The sequence below is a fragment of the Drosophila yakuba genome, chromosome 2L (genome assembly GCF_016746365.2).
Source record: "Drosophila yakuba strain Tai18E2 chromosome 2L, Prin_Dyak_Tai18E2_2.1, whole genome shotgun sequence".
Taxonomy (NCBI): Eukaryota; Metazoa; Arthropoda; class Insecta; order Diptera; family Drosophilidae; genus Drosophila; species Drosophila yakuba.
In genome coordinates this window covers 8,799,857-8,814,141 of record NC_052527.2, presented here as the reverse complement: position 1 = coordinate 8,814,141, position 14,285 = coordinate 8,799,857, and the positions used below count along the sequence as shown (strand labels likewise).

General features: G+C 39.7%; 3 protein-coding genes across 3 annotated transcripts; all 3 read left to right on the top strand.

Annotated features, from left to right (window-relative positions):
• Window positions 1-78: 78 nt before the first annotated feature.
• On the top strand, window positions 79-4,016 carry LOC6527699. The gene is made up of 4 exons (XM_002088747.4): window positions 79-214; window positions 294-379; window positions 2,062-2,188; window positions 2,759-4,016. Exons 1-4 carry the CDS (start codon window positions 166-168, stop codon window positions 3,058-3,060), a joined length of 564 nt encoding a protein of 187 aa, XP_002088783.1. The 5' UTR covers window positions 79-165; the 3' UTR covers window positions 3,061-4,016.
• A 146-nt stretch (window positions 4,017-4,162) lies between these two features.
• On the top strand, window positions 4,163-6,452 carry LOC6527700 (nucleolin). The gene is made up of 3 exons (XM_002088748.3): window positions 4,163-4,977; window positions 5,461-5,931; window positions 6,145-6,452. Exons 1-3 carry the CDS (start codon window positions 4,917-4,919, stop codon window positions 6,378-6,380), a joined length of 768 nt encoding a protein of 255 aa, XP_002088784.1. The 5' UTR covers window positions 4,163-4,916; the 3' UTR covers window positions 6,381-6,452.
• Window positions 6,453-8,754: 2,302 nt separating this feature from the next.
• Window positions 8,755-12,389, top strand: LOC6527701 (flocculation protein FLO11). Its single transcript, XM_002088749.3, has 3 exons — window positions 8,755-8,982; window positions 11,261-11,803; window positions 11,941-12,389. Exons 1-3 carry the CDS (start codon window positions 8,922-8,924, stop codon window positions 12,150-12,152), a joined length of 816 nt encoding a protein of 271 aa, XP_002088785.1. The 5' UTR covers window positions 8,755-8,921; the 3' UTR covers window positions 12,153-12,389.
• The last annotated feature ends 1,896 nt before the right edge of the window (window positions 12,390-14,285 follow it).

The window sequence follows — 14,285 nt, the reverse complement described above, 5'->3', positions numbered from 1 at the left end:
TCACCAACTTGGCACACCAATTTCAGTTTGCCTTTGGCCAGCGGCAGCGAAAGAACCTCTCGAGCGTCTTGAAGCGGAAAATTCGAGAAAATTACAGCGCGCGAGTGCCAGAAAATATTTGAAAAATCTGAAATAAATCAAAGAAAGGCAATTATAGTGCGAATCATGTGGGGAATCCTACTGCCACTGGCCCTGTTGGCCCTCGTTTCAAATGGTGTGTGTTGAATTGCGCTTTATGGCCTCTCAAATTCCGATATGAAAATGTAAAAAAATGTATATTGCATATCCCACAGGCGCAGCCATCAGGTGTTATGTCTGCGATTCGAGTGATAATCCCAGCTGCGCCGATCTGAGCTCAAATTCCAGCATAGAGGCCGAGGTGAGTTGAAAAGCAGAAAGGCCAGAACAATATCCATTAGCGCATTGATTGATTACTATGACCTGTTGGTGGGCCACTGGGTTTTGCAGGTCAAGTTGGTTCAACCTTTTCAAGCCTAATCGTCCTAATCGGCTTTCAGTTGACCTTAGTGCTGAGTACAAAGTTCTTGCCCAGACGGTCGCAAATTAAAATCTACATGGCACATAAATCTGCACGGCCAAAATAAAAAGAAGTACAGGGCAACCGTTTGGAAATAGAGCCCACAAAAGCGGAAACGGAAACGTGCTCCGTCGTCGTCCTCTTGTGGTGGAAACCCACTTTCCACCCACCACTTCTCACTTTTCCCCTTTTCCAGGCTAAGTGAATTTTTCAGCTACTGGCATCTATCGCCCTTTTTTGGCCGACTTCTAGTTAACCCGGCCACGTGCCAAACAGTTGAAATACTTTCGCCAAAGTCCAACAACGTAAATTTCAAGCTGACAGGTTCTTGTAGAAGTAGAATTACTTTGATTTCAAGTGGCGACACCTGAGCTCAAGTGGCTTATAATGCTGCTAAAACTACGGCCAAGTACTTTTTATAAAAACGAAGAAAAGTGTTCAAATAGGTCGTAAGAAATTAATAAAATATATAAAAGACACAATATACTCATATACATATGTATATATGGGGCTATTAAGTAGGAGTTTCCTGACTCTGGAGTTGTCTTGATTTTCTCTAGTTAAGTCAAATGTACTTCTCATCTAAATATAACTTTTATTCTAATAATAGGCTTTATTCATTAAGTTTATGAATCACTCACTCAAGTTGTTAAAACTAAGTGCGTTGATTGAATTATTTCGACAAGAACTATGACTTTCCTGGTCTATCGAAAAATTCACTGTCAATTTTGCGAAAAGTACCGTGCGACCATCTTATCATTGCCTAAAATGATAACCAAATTTGTATTTAAAGTCAAATTTAATTCTTAAAATTTATTTCATTTGTCAAATCAGAGATGTGAATACGCAACCAAGAAACTGCAAATGGCGCAAAGTGTTTTGATAATTCTCTGAATTATTAATCATGGAAATCTTATCTTGTATTGTGCGCGAAACTCAATTTTGTGTCAAAATAAATAATTCAGAATCAAATTAGATGCGCCAAATTAAACCCATCAATTTATGTGGTTTGTCAAACCGAAGATTTCAAATCGCAAAAAGTACAACAAAAGTGACACAGCCATTTAGTTATTGTTATGAAATTGAAGTTTGAAGCAATTAAGAACTTAGAAAACGCTTACTATGACCAAATTAGTTAATTAGATAATATCTATCTTTACCATGAATTAATTTCGTATAGGTAAGTAAAATCGTTGCATTTCTAGCACTTGTGGTGTTTATTCACTTTATCGCTGAAACTGAAATGGGGGTTTCCCCTTTCTCGGTAAATGCTGATACCTAGAATCGTTTTATACCACCAATTATCTGGGCTAAACAAATAGAGTTTAAGTACTCTTGGTCTGCAAAGCAAGGCCATCCGGAAAAACGCATCGTTGCCGATATGGTCGAATGATTTCGTCGATAAGATAAATTACTTACGCACCGAGTGCAACTGCAATTCATACTTTGTTCAACAATGCAATAGTTACTCGTGGTTCCCCGAATTAAAATAAATCATTTTCTATATCTTAACATCATTTTAGGAGTGCACTTTGGACAAAATGAAATCCCTGGACACCTGGCTCTTCGACTTGAATAAATTCTCATATTTCGATAATGGCGCCAACAAAAGTCCGCTTATGAATTGCCAAAAGGTTGTGGCCAAAGACCGTGAGTATTTCAAACACCAAAACAATAGAAATTAATATAATTATTTAGATTTAAATATACTTGATTAATTGAATCACAGTTTGACTCATGCCTGCTTTGGTTTACAAGCAATTCTTATCAGATGGTTAGCAATAAAGCTGCAATTGCAGTATGAGTAGAATGTCAATAAAAAGAGCCCTAAAGATACAGAAAAGTTGTGTGGTTCACGTGAAATGTCTCAGATTGTTTATTCAAAGCACTTACTGTTTATGACAAGCATAATGCTGCAATTAAGTTTATAAAGCGCCAATTACACGCGCTTACCAATCCAGATTTAAATTAAATTACTTGAACTTTAGTGCTAATAAACCTACAAAAATCAGTCGATAGGAATTAAACTCCTTAAAAAATATATATTTGTAATAATACTAATGAAAATATTTATATGTAATAACAATGAAAATATTTATATGTAATAATAACGAAAATATTTATATGTAATAATAATGGAAATATTTATGTGTAATAATAATGCAAATATTTAAGTGAAATTAATTGAAACTACTTCCATTACAATGCTATTTTCTGCAGCTGCTACCAGGAAAGTGGTGACGGCGCGCTTCTGCCAACTGGACACCGGCGACTCAGATGCCTGCGACATCCTGAGGACCAAGCTGCGAATCCCGAGCGCCGAGGAGCGGGAGCAGCGGAATCGCAACCAGAACAAGCGGCGGAAGGGGCACGGCCAGGATGCGGATGCAGACGAGGAGATCTCCGCGGAGGATGCGTTCTTCTGCGACATCTGCAAATCGCATCGCTGCAATGGTGCGGCGGCCGTAACGCTTTCCCTGGCTTCCATTCTGGCCATGATTGCGCTCCAACTGGGCTGCTAAGGCAATGGATGTGTGTGAGGGATATACACAGATGGATGGTGGAACGAGTGGTGGTGGTGGTGGTGGTGGCATGATGGTTGCATTTAGGTTGAGTTACCCTTAGCGTTACCCTCGCCGATTACTTTGTAAATATTTGAGTGCAATGTCACTGATTCGTACAGGTGCTTCAAAGGCACCCACTTAACCCCATTAACCCCTTCTTCCCTTAACCCTAGAAATGTAAGCACAACACAGCACAGCACAGCACACACGATACACCGAAACACCGATACAGTACATACAAGGAGTAAAAACTCACACAGAAACTCGCTTTGATTCAAAACAAACATGAAACTTTCGATTTCCAAAATAAATACGAGATAAATAAAGAGTAGGGATATGTGAGCTACCATGCTAGCAAGGTACTACATATACGAGGTACTAGATATCAATGTTTGGCATTCTGTGCCATTAGCTCTTGTTGTTCAGCTTTATTATGTTACTATTCAGATGGTTAGTTTTAATGGCTTGGAGCGATGAGTATAGGAGTTCACCAATTGCCTTTAATTCCGATATGATTTCTTAGGTAAATTCAAAAGTGCTTCAATGTCTAGTCAATCAATTCGTGTTAGAATATTGCAAAAATTTTGATAGTACGTAAATAAACAGAAAAAAGCCGCAAGCAAAAACAATCAACTTAATGCAAAACGCGAATTTAAGAATAACGTGAATCAAATGCAATACACGTTAGTAAATGTGCAATTAGAGGCAATGTCAACGAAAAGCAATGCAACAATTAATCCGTGAGCTTCAAATCGCCCAAAAGCCACACACTATATACTATATATACTATAGTACCATATGTTTTTGCAACGCGTGGAGTCTCAGTTCTGCTTGGTTTATAAGCGGTTTTTGAAATGGAAACTAAATTGAACATTCAGAGCACACAATAAATGCTGTATGACAGTATAAACGAGTTTGGCGTTCGAATTTTTACTATCTGATAACGATGGCGATACTTTTATAACAGTTTTGGCATCATGGTAATGGGTATTTGGGTTCCTACTCGACTTTTGTTAGACTTGGGAGAAAGTATCTTTGGATACTACCTATATTACCGATGGCACAAAAAAAGATTTATTTATTATTGCTTTATTAATTTGTATGTTGTCTAAGGCCAATATTTGTGCGATATTTGTATTAAATTAATATTTTAAGTGAAATAACCTTTTTTATTTTCCCCCCTTTTTGTGCAATTAACATTGCATAAATAATTATCCTTATTATTAAACTTAACAATTAGGCGGTATTCAGCTCTTCGAGTGCCGCAAGAATCCCGGCACATATCACGCATTTTGCTATTGTTGTGTTTTTCTCCTTTTTGGTCTTGTGTTCAGCAATCAAAGATAATTTTCCCATTACTCATGTAAGATGCTCCAGCTCCACGCCCCCCGCCCGCTTATCAATAGCTCGACCTCTGTCGCTCCATCGTGCCCTCCCTGTCGCTCGCATTTAATTTGAAAGTCTGTGGCGATGCTATCGTATGTCGCATGTAGTTTTTTCCTGCGCTTCCCGTGAACTACATGCTCCACCAGCCCCCCAAATCATGAGTCAACCCCCATGGCCCCCAGCGCACATTTTTGATGGAGCAAGACAACAGACTCCGGAAAGTTCTTGGTGCCAGTTCAATTTGAATTTTCGGTAGCTACTGCTGACACAACAACAGAGCGGTGAAGAAAAATTTCTATATATTTATAAAAACAACACATTGAAGGCGGCTTAATCGGGGAAAGTTGCCTGCTCTGACACCTTGACGTTTGGCACATTGAAAGTTTGAGCTGAATTTACCACACCACCAACCTATTAACCTGTATGGAATGCGCTCCTTGTGGTTGCTACTTCTACTGGCTTTCCTTGGCTGTGGCCCAGGTGCTTCAGGTATGTCATAAATCATCGAGTGGGGTAAGCCCTACATGTGCTAATTGATTGACCCAGAAGCGAGTTGCAAAAGTTGCGCATACGCAACGTTGAACCAAACGGGTAATGGGCATGCCATGGAATGCATTCCTCGTTGAATTCGTTACAAAACACCCTATCCACATGTGCTCAAATAATGAAAATGTAATTTTTTGCCATTTTTCGCAAATTTTGATTGATTTAATTCTGCAATTCAAACATATTAAGTAGAATACTTTTCAATTTAATGCCTCATTTATTAAACAATATACTATACTAAAATATGGATCCCTTGTTCATTGGCATATGGCAAAAAAAAGGAACCTAATATTTGTAAAGTAATAACCTATTTAATAATCAGTAGTTATTAAAAATCTTTGAAGTGTTAAAAATCTTCTTTAGCTGTAAAACGTCATATTTTTATATTTTTTATTATTATTTGCTTAAAATATCTGTTTTGCCCAGCTTTGCGTTGCTACAAATGTGAAGACTGCGATGAAAATACGCAGCTAAGTGACATGGAAGTCTGTGAGGGTCCACTTATCAACGCTAATGGACCAGGCACACCTGCCAGCTCCAGTCCGAGTCCAAGTCCGGTTCAAGCTCCTTCTGCTCCTTCACCTGCTGCATCGAATAATGCAAATAATGCGCCTGGCTCCTCCTCCGATGCCAGCGAGGAGGAAGAGGACTCTGAAAGCGAGGAGTCAACCACCATAGGCATCATGCCGGCAGGAAATAACCAAGCCATCAAACCCGGATCCGAAATCGGTGGCATAGCTGAAGGAGCAGCTGGGGCAGAAACTGGAGAGGCTGTGAGCGAAGAGGAGGAAGAGGACGAGGATGAGGAGGAGGAGGAGCGACGCAAGCGGAGATCGAGTGCACGACAGGTCGATCTCGATGTGCCAATCGCCTTCTGCTACACAGTGAGGCTCCAACGTAAGCAACTACCTTCCACTCCCATGGCTGCACATCATATAAAATCATAAAATTCATAAAAATCGTGCTTTGATGTTTCCACCGATGGTGATAAGTTATCGCAAAGTGCAAATGCACTGCGAGTAATGTTTTGTATATTGATAAGAACCAATTTCAAGAAAATACTATTGCTATTATTATTTTTAATTCTTATTCAACCCACCTGCTCCACAGTTAACGAATCGGTGATCACCAAAAGGGGCTGCACCACCGCCAGGATGAGCAATCAGACGAGTGACTGCGACGGTCTCTTCGAGAACTGGACGGTGGCCGGATGCCAGATGTGCCAGAACGACGGATGCAACCAGCCCATCGCCATTGGATCAGCCAGTAGAATCGTTGGACAGTTCTGGACAGCTCTTCTGGCACTCACGCTAATGGCATTTACGAGCCGCCGCCATCCGATATAGTAGACATCAGCAGACACAGTGTGGGCAATCGATATGATATATAGAAATACAAGATATATGGCCCGCAACTTAGATTTCGACTTTGGTGTCTGAGTTCATTGCTTTTTGGGAGCGTTTGCCGATTCTTTTGCCGGGCACATGATGTGTCTATTTATGGCTCGCTTACCACTCGAAATGAACGACAAGTTTTGGGGGCCATGAGCACACCTGAGCTATTTTCGCATAATTGTTTAATTGGCATCGATAAGGCATTGTCCCTTTTTCATTTCATTCTACCAACTGGGCGAAAGTGGCTCGCTCATTGAAAGTCCGTTCATTCAGTTGCAGCCGTATCGCAATCAAATCAATTAAGTAGCTGGCGATAAGTGGTGACGACGAGCCAAGTACACTGGATGAGTGGGTATGAGTCGTGTGCTCCCAAATGCCATGACTTCATGCGACTTCATGCGACCCGAAAATGGCTGATAAAATGATACAGCGATCAACTGGGCAACTGGGCCCAAAGCGTTTAGGCCGATAAGCGTTGGGAAGTCGAGTGGCAATTGCTGCCTAAAGCTTTTTGCCAGATTTATGGTATTATTATTTCGAGGTCCGGAATTAAGTAAGGTTCTTAATAAAGCGATGAGGAAACGCGGTCGACAACCAGAAGCAGCAGCACTTTAAGGAAACTTGCTCTAAGCCGCAAATGCAACTGCCAAATTTGTTAGGCTGTTATATATACTCGTATATATATATATATATATATATTTGTGGGCTCGCATTGGGGGAAACTTTAAAACGCTTCCCCGTTTTATTTTCGTCGGCTTCCGGGACGGTAAAGTACCTTGTTATGACGAGCATGCCCAAAAGCCATTCGCCATTCGAATGCGAAAACCCGGCTTCCAAACCGATTCTCGATGAGAATCCAAAGAGCATCCAAAGAGAATCCCAATGAGTAAGAGTGTCGTGAATGCATTTAGCACTTTACGTGATGTCGTCGACACTTTGGAAGATATAGTATGTAGGCAACTTTTCCCCATCGACTTTTTGTCTCCGGGGAAGTTTTTGGTTTTTATCTCCCGTCTGCGCTTTTCAGACAATGCGTCAGTTTAGCCAGCCGGCACTAACCAGATTCACTCGGCATTTGGCACGAACTGCGGCCGGTTAATGATGAGTTATTTGCATTTGGCCAAGACACACGATCCACGAAATGCAACCGTAAAGTTTCAGGGGCAGTTGTTATTTAAAAATGTAGAGTTGTCTTGAATAAATTATGTTTCGGTTCAAGTGTACTTATTCGCAGTTACTAGCTACACAATTTCTTTTTAAGAAGAGATACATCAACTTAAACTAGCTAGTTATGCAGATTTAAGCAAATGAGGCTTAAATTTGAAATGGAAACACTAATACAGAAAGTGTGGCATACACATTCTTCTATTATCGCACCCTTAATTTTGAAATTAAATAAAAACAAAAACAGAACAACAAACCAAACTCCACACACCTTACACAAGTTCGGCTTATCAGTTGACCTTGGCCCCAGTCTTCAGGCGTTTTTCTGGGTCAGCTGGCGAATTGAATTAAGTTTCGAGTAGAGACGACCTTGGTGGCTACTCGACTGGAAAATTTCGTTAAGCCAATGCGAATTGGGTTGGTTGGTTCTAAGCTCGCGAAAATGGCGCAGGTGCCAATAGAGTGAGCCAATACGCAGCACAAAGAGATCTCTGTTAATTGCCCGCCTCTTTCTGATTCGAATTTGTTTGCTTATCGTGCTCTGATATTGAATAATAATCATGGGACATTCAGGGCAGTACAAAAAAAAAAGTGACGAATATTATGTAAATGAGCGAGCGTTATTAAGTTAAAACGCCTCTGGAGTTGCTTAAATCGCCGGATTACGAACGCTGACTAACAATTAGCTGCTTAATTATCGGGAAACAAAGAAATCAACTGAAATAAAAAGGGTGTGAAGAATCGTACGAGAAAAGTGCCATGAATTCACCCAGAACTGAATCATTCGCTTGGGGGAAAAGCCGAAGAACCGTAGATTTCATTCCGGAAAAACACATTTCCATTCATTACCATCTATTTAAGAGAACAAAAACCCCACAGTAACAAAAGCGAAAAGAGCACTGGGACTCTCTTGGCGATCAATTAATTTGTTGCTCGTTTGGTATGCATTATAAATTAATTTGTTATCAATAAAGAAAACCGGTAAACTTGTTTTACGGCACGCTCTTCATCTGTCGCCCCCTCTCGCTCTTACGGGCTCGTGCCGTCCCGCTCTGGCAGTCACTCTCTTACGCATTGAAGCCACTGACGTCGCAGTAGCAGCGCAGTCCGCTTTTAAAACTCTATAAAAAGTCTCAAACAAATCACAAGATTTTCAGTTAAATTTCAGAATTCGCAAACTGCGGTCGCCTTGATAATAAATAAATAAATTTCAACGAGAAGCGCGAGAATCTAAATGCAAAACGGCCCAATTAAACTAGCATAAATACTATACAAAACAATTGTTTGAAATATATCTAGAATATATTTATTTCGAAATAAACAAATACCATGTTCAGCAAAAGTCACATCGTAATGGCCAGCTCTTTGCTGTTGCTAATCGCCCTGCCAGGTAAAATTACAAAAAAATAAGCATTTTGGGTATTTGCGGCTATTAGAATATCGTGAAAAGTGTCGTGATAACTTTGATGTGCATTATTTCGCCCAAAACGGTCTAAATCATGGGCATATATCTGATATCAGATATCAGATACCAGATAACGCCAGAAGGAATCAGGCGATCTGATAAACATATCGTGAGGATTTTATAGCTGCGCTATAAATACACGCTCGTGTCTCAAGTGTTGCTATTGTACAGATACAGATACAGATACAACTGCAGATGCGGATACAGATACATATATGCAGTTGCCAAAAAGTTGCTAAAAAGCCAGCGAAATGTATTCAGAATTCAAGATCACGATCATTTGGCCATAATAACTTGCATATCAAGCAGTGACATTAAAACCGCTCAAGTTATTTGTTATTATTTAACTGTCATAAATAATGCAAAGATTGTTGCCAATTTGCGGTGATTTTTTTCATTCATTTCATTTTTTTTTTTATTGCTGTGTGATGCGGAAATGTCATCCAAGCATTCAGCTTCCACCCTTCGAATCGTTTATATATAGCATTATCATTGGCCCTTTCTAATTTATGCCCAAATGAAAAGGAAAAGTCAGTCGGGGAAATTGTGAATAACGAACAAATATTAGTTGACATTGAAACGGGCTGGCAGCTGCTAATTGAAAATGTTATAGTTACACTTAACACATTTCGCAAAGGCGGCCCGAAATGGAAAAACTCGTCTGGGCATTAGCACCACACAGAAAATAACCGAACCAAACCTGAATTTATAATACTTTTTCACGATCTTTTGACGCAATTGCAAATGATTTCATTTTGTGAGTCGAGAAGAGTAACGTATATTATCAAAAATCAACTTAAAACTTGTTTGTTTTCTACATTAAACGGACTAAGAAATGGCAATCGTCTAGAACGAACTTTGACTTGAGAATTTTAAATGGCTGTTCAACTACTTTTACGCAAACAGCATTTGCATCGCAGAGGGTTTTATGGATTTACCCAAGTAAATAATAGCCCAACCAGTTGCACCCTTGTTTGAAGGGAAAAAATTGGAAAAATCATCAAGTTGCACCTTTCTATAAAGTGCAAATTATAATAATAATAAGCAATAATATTACTGAGAAAGTCAAAAGTGCAAATGGCTGGGCAAGTTGGCGCTTATCACGTGCCATTAAAGCCCAACAATGTTGTCATTGCGCTGGAGAATTTAAGGCCCTGCCTTCAGACCCCCGAAAACTTAACATCAATCACAATGATTTATGATAAATTCCCCATAATAAATCAACAAAGGCTAGGCAGAGATGTATTGAACCATTTGATTGTGACGATCTAAAGAAATTATTTATTTATTTTAATTATGCTAACAGCTTAAAGTCCGCTGCAGTTAGCCACTCTGCAAGAACGTTGCCTTTGCGACACGAGTTCTGATATATGATATATGATATCTGATATCAGTATCAATGTGATTTGGAAACCCGTCAAGCGGAGATCAACTTCCATGTCGGATTAACACACACACACACGTCCATGGAAATGACTCACCTCTGGTAGTTCGTTGATATTGGGGCTTTGTCGGGAGGGTAGCCATCTCCACTGATAAGGCAATTAACGCAATTACACCAGTGTTGCCACGCCGATAGATGTCTCTATTTATCTATTTACCTGTTGGCACCTGGCAAATATTTACCATTTGCTGCGATGACGATAACATGCAAATGAAATCGATTTGCTGGCACTGGGGCGCCCATATAAAACTAGATAAAAACTAAAAAACCAGCTACTTGCGCTAGATCAAAGGCTATGGAAAAGCACATACAACGTAATACTAAAGAATCGGCAAATAATACGCCAAATACTTGGGATTCAAATTGATTTATGGTGCTCACATGTTCCTTGTTCTTATTGTCATCATTTATCTTTTATCGCAATGTTCCTATTTGCCAAAGCTGTAAATTGAGCACTTTTAAATAATAGATATCTTGGCGTCCAATAAAATGGGCACAAAGAAAGGGTTATACGCCATTTGCAAGGAAATCGTAATAATGTCAAATAATTCATAACAGGGGATAGTTCAATAGGTTTGGCATTGTGGTTTGCATAGCAAATAGGATTTTTATTTTTTGCTGCGTATATCTATACATTTGCATACGAATATCTATAAAGGTCAACTAATAATACGACAATATCAAATCATAAACAAGCCTGGCACTCTAAATTAGGTCGATTTATATGGTAGAGATTGATAAGGATTCTTTAAATTGCAGTAATCCGCGCCGATCTCATGTGCTACGTGTGCGATGACTGTGCCCAGCTGCCAAAGGATGCACCACTGCTGGCGTGCAATGAGGACTTCTTTAATCCTGGCGGCAGCACGGAAGCCTCCACGGTGACCACCACCACAACCACCGAGGCGAGCACCACCACGTCGCAGGAGACCACAACAACACCGGAAACAACCACTGTGATCACGAGTATTCAGACAGATCCAGCCACAACGGAGTCCACGACCACGACAGTGGAAACCACCACCAGCGATCCGACCACCGAGAGCACTCAGAGCACTGAGAGCACCGAGGCGCCGATACCCACGCCCGGAACCGCCGGACCCGTCCAGACGACCACCGGAGTGCCCACGCCACCAGCCGAGGATCTGGCTGTCCGGGCGGTTGCCTTGAACACCACCCGTTTGGTGCCGGTGGATGAGGAAGCGGAGACCACCACACCCCTTGCATCGCTGGCCATCAGGCAAAGGAGGGCGGTGATCGACACCGAGTACACCTACCACTGCTATTCCGTTCAGGTTTCAGGTGAGTCTGCATGAATGATAGCCAACCAATCATAGATCATTGAATTGGTGTAGAAGGTGAAATATTTCCCTTTGTATACATACCAAAGAAATCCTTTAAGAAACTACAATCTTATTATCTTGCATCTCCCATTCCAGTGAACGGCACCATGTCGACGGATCGCGGTTGCTCCCGGGTGAGCACCTTGGAGGGAGTTTGCGAGCAGCTGAAGCTGCGGAACAACAACACGGAGCTGGCCAACTGCAATCCGTGCAGTATGAACGCCTGCAACGGCAGCTCGGCGCTCCAGAGCTCCATCCTGGCCTCGCTGCTCCTGGCCATCGTGGCATTCGCCCTGCAGCGCAACTAGAAACCAGATCATCATCCATTACCCGGTGCTTTAGTCAAGTATTGCTCGTTTCTTTAAGGCGAACTCACACTCATCAAGTCCGCGCTCATAGTTAAGTGATTCGAAAATTATGTATGTAACTTTAAGATATACACAAACCCGAAAATCGAAATATATACAAACGTACTTGTATACCAACTTAATCTAACCAAATGTAACGCTCCAGGCGACTTAATAAATAATGTTTAATTATTAAAACAAGTTCCATTTATTTTGGCTGTAAAAAGTGTATGCATTTGTAAAAGATTATAAATTTAAACAAAAAAGTGATTCATGACATCATTTTGCGGCACAGATAAATGAACCCATATATCTAAACTTTATAGCACTCTCAGCTAATATCTAGAAGAATTTTTATGGCTCTACTTTTATATTGTGGAAGATAAACGAGGCTTTAAATCACATCCTGTCAGTATTATGAATGCAATATACATACAAGCAATGCAGCTATAAATAGTAGACAACTTAAATTGAAGGTCTGAACTTCTAAAGCGTTTAGAAGAGTTTCGAATCTGGCGGGGCTTGCAAAATATGTATTATAAATTAAGTGACTAATACATAAGATCACTAAATATAGAAAAGAAAGGAGTTTACACCTTGCCAATGCCAATGTCACGTATACGCCTAGTGGTACGATTTCATTTGTTGAACAAACATAATATGCTCAAAAACAAGGCGGTGGCATACTTTTAGGCCATTTATGCTAAACAAATTTGCTCAAGACAAGCCCGAAGGCAAAATCAACAAGGAAATCAAACACACAAAACCAATGGTTTATCATTGATTAGATAAGATATTGTTAAACAATTTTTGGGACTTCGCAAAACACTAAACGCAATAAATATGCGAGCACAAGCCTATCAATAAAAAGATTTTATAGCGCCAACAAATTACTACTATAAAGTGTGTGAAAGTCGCAACCAAACTTTTTACTCACAGCCCTCGAACTACTGCTACTTAAAATGGTGGTTTTCTAAACTATTATCTAATCCGCTTATCTAAAAGTTTAACCAATTATAGCAATTATTAAAACTGACCTGCACGTTTTACAAATTGATAAAATCCGAAATCCAATAGACTCCGTGACTCCATCTAGCATTTCGTCACTAGATTATCAGCTATATGCGCACACTTTTTTGCAGATTAGACTAACTTATCAGGTGTAATTGATTCACATGAAGGCATATCAATAAATGGTTTTTAAGTTATTTCTACGTAGTTCACAGGCTCAACAAATGTTTTAAAGTTCCAATGTCCAAAAAAGTAGCCAAATTAACGACGATTTTGGTGCTCATCTATTAGCCAGCTGTCTAAAAATGTATGAATCATGATAAATAAATGTACATAATAATACTTCGTAATAAGTTATTTCTCCACGCAAGAAAGCAATGAATCATACCAAACAAATGGCATTTGGCTGCACTGATATTGCAGGATTAAATATTGATATTCTTTTGTCAACGCCAACAGAAAGTACAAATACCTTTATAACTCTACACTTGTAAAAAATATAAATATAACACAGTATAAATTTATTACTTTTCCTAATTTCTTTTAGGAAAATGTATATATTTACTTACTGTAGTAAATAGAAAGAAATGTATATTATTATTAAAATATTGCTGATTGAAGTAAGAGCTTTTTTTTTTAAGTGCCCATACTTGTTCTTAGACATATTTGGTTAGCATATGGGCATATTAGTAAGGAAAGATATTATAAAGCCGCGAAATATCTTAGACTTATTGAGCTAATTGGAATTGGATCCGACTGATTAGAAGTTTTCGTAGATAAGATTTCTAGTCAAGCCATCACGTTGTCCCCAAATATTATGACTAAATGTGCCCTGCACACTCGAAAGATTCTAGTATCAGTCAAGAATTTCTAGGAAACCTTAGCTGTTTTGTGGGTCATTGCCATTAAAAGCAGTTTCCTGCATAGATCGATTGACTTTCATAAAGAGCCAATAGCTGCATATTATCATACATCCTGAGGAAGTGAATGCCCAGTATTTCCCCGAGGACCCTAAAACTCCTTATCGGCGACGATTGCGGCCATTAACTTTTATGGCCAAGCCGTGTGGGTTGGCCTAAACAA

Coding starts and splice junctions, on each gene's coding strand:
- LOC6527699 (XM_002088747.4), top strand. CDS start 166: ATGTGGGGAATCCTACTGCCACTGGCCCTGTTGGCCCTCGTTTCAAAT. Junction 215..293: donor GTTGGCCCTCGTTTCAAATG/GTGTGTGTTGAA, acceptor CATATCCCACAG/GCGCAGCCATCAGGTGTTAT. Junction 2,189..2,758: donor AAAGGTTGTGGCCAAAGACC/GTGAGTATTTCA, acceptor TATTTTCTGCAG/CTGCTACCAGGAAAGTGGTG.
- LOC6527700 (XM_002088748.3), top strand. CDS start 4,917: ATGCGCTCCTTGTGGTTGCTACTTCTACTGGCTTTCCTTGGCTGTGGC. Junction 4,978..5,460: donor CTGTGGCCCAGGTGCTTCAG/GTATGTCATAAA, acceptor TGTTTTGCCCAG/CTTTGCGTTGCTACAAATGT. Junction 5,932..6,144: donor CTACACAGTGAGGCTCCAAC/GTAAGCAACTAC, acceptor CCTGCTCCACAG/TTAACGAATCGGTGATCACC.
- LOC6527701 (XM_002088749.3), top strand. CDS start 8,922: ATGTTCAGCAAAAGTCACATCGTAATGGCCAGCTCTTTGCTGTTGCTA. Junction 8,983..11,260: donor GTTGCTAATCGCCCTGCCAG/GTAAAATTACAA, acceptor TTTAAATTGCAG/TAATCCGCGCCGATCTCATG. Junction 11,804..11,940: donor CTATTCCGTTCAGGTTTCAG/GTGAGTCTGCAT, acceptor CTCCCATTCCAG/TGAACGGCACCATGTCGACG.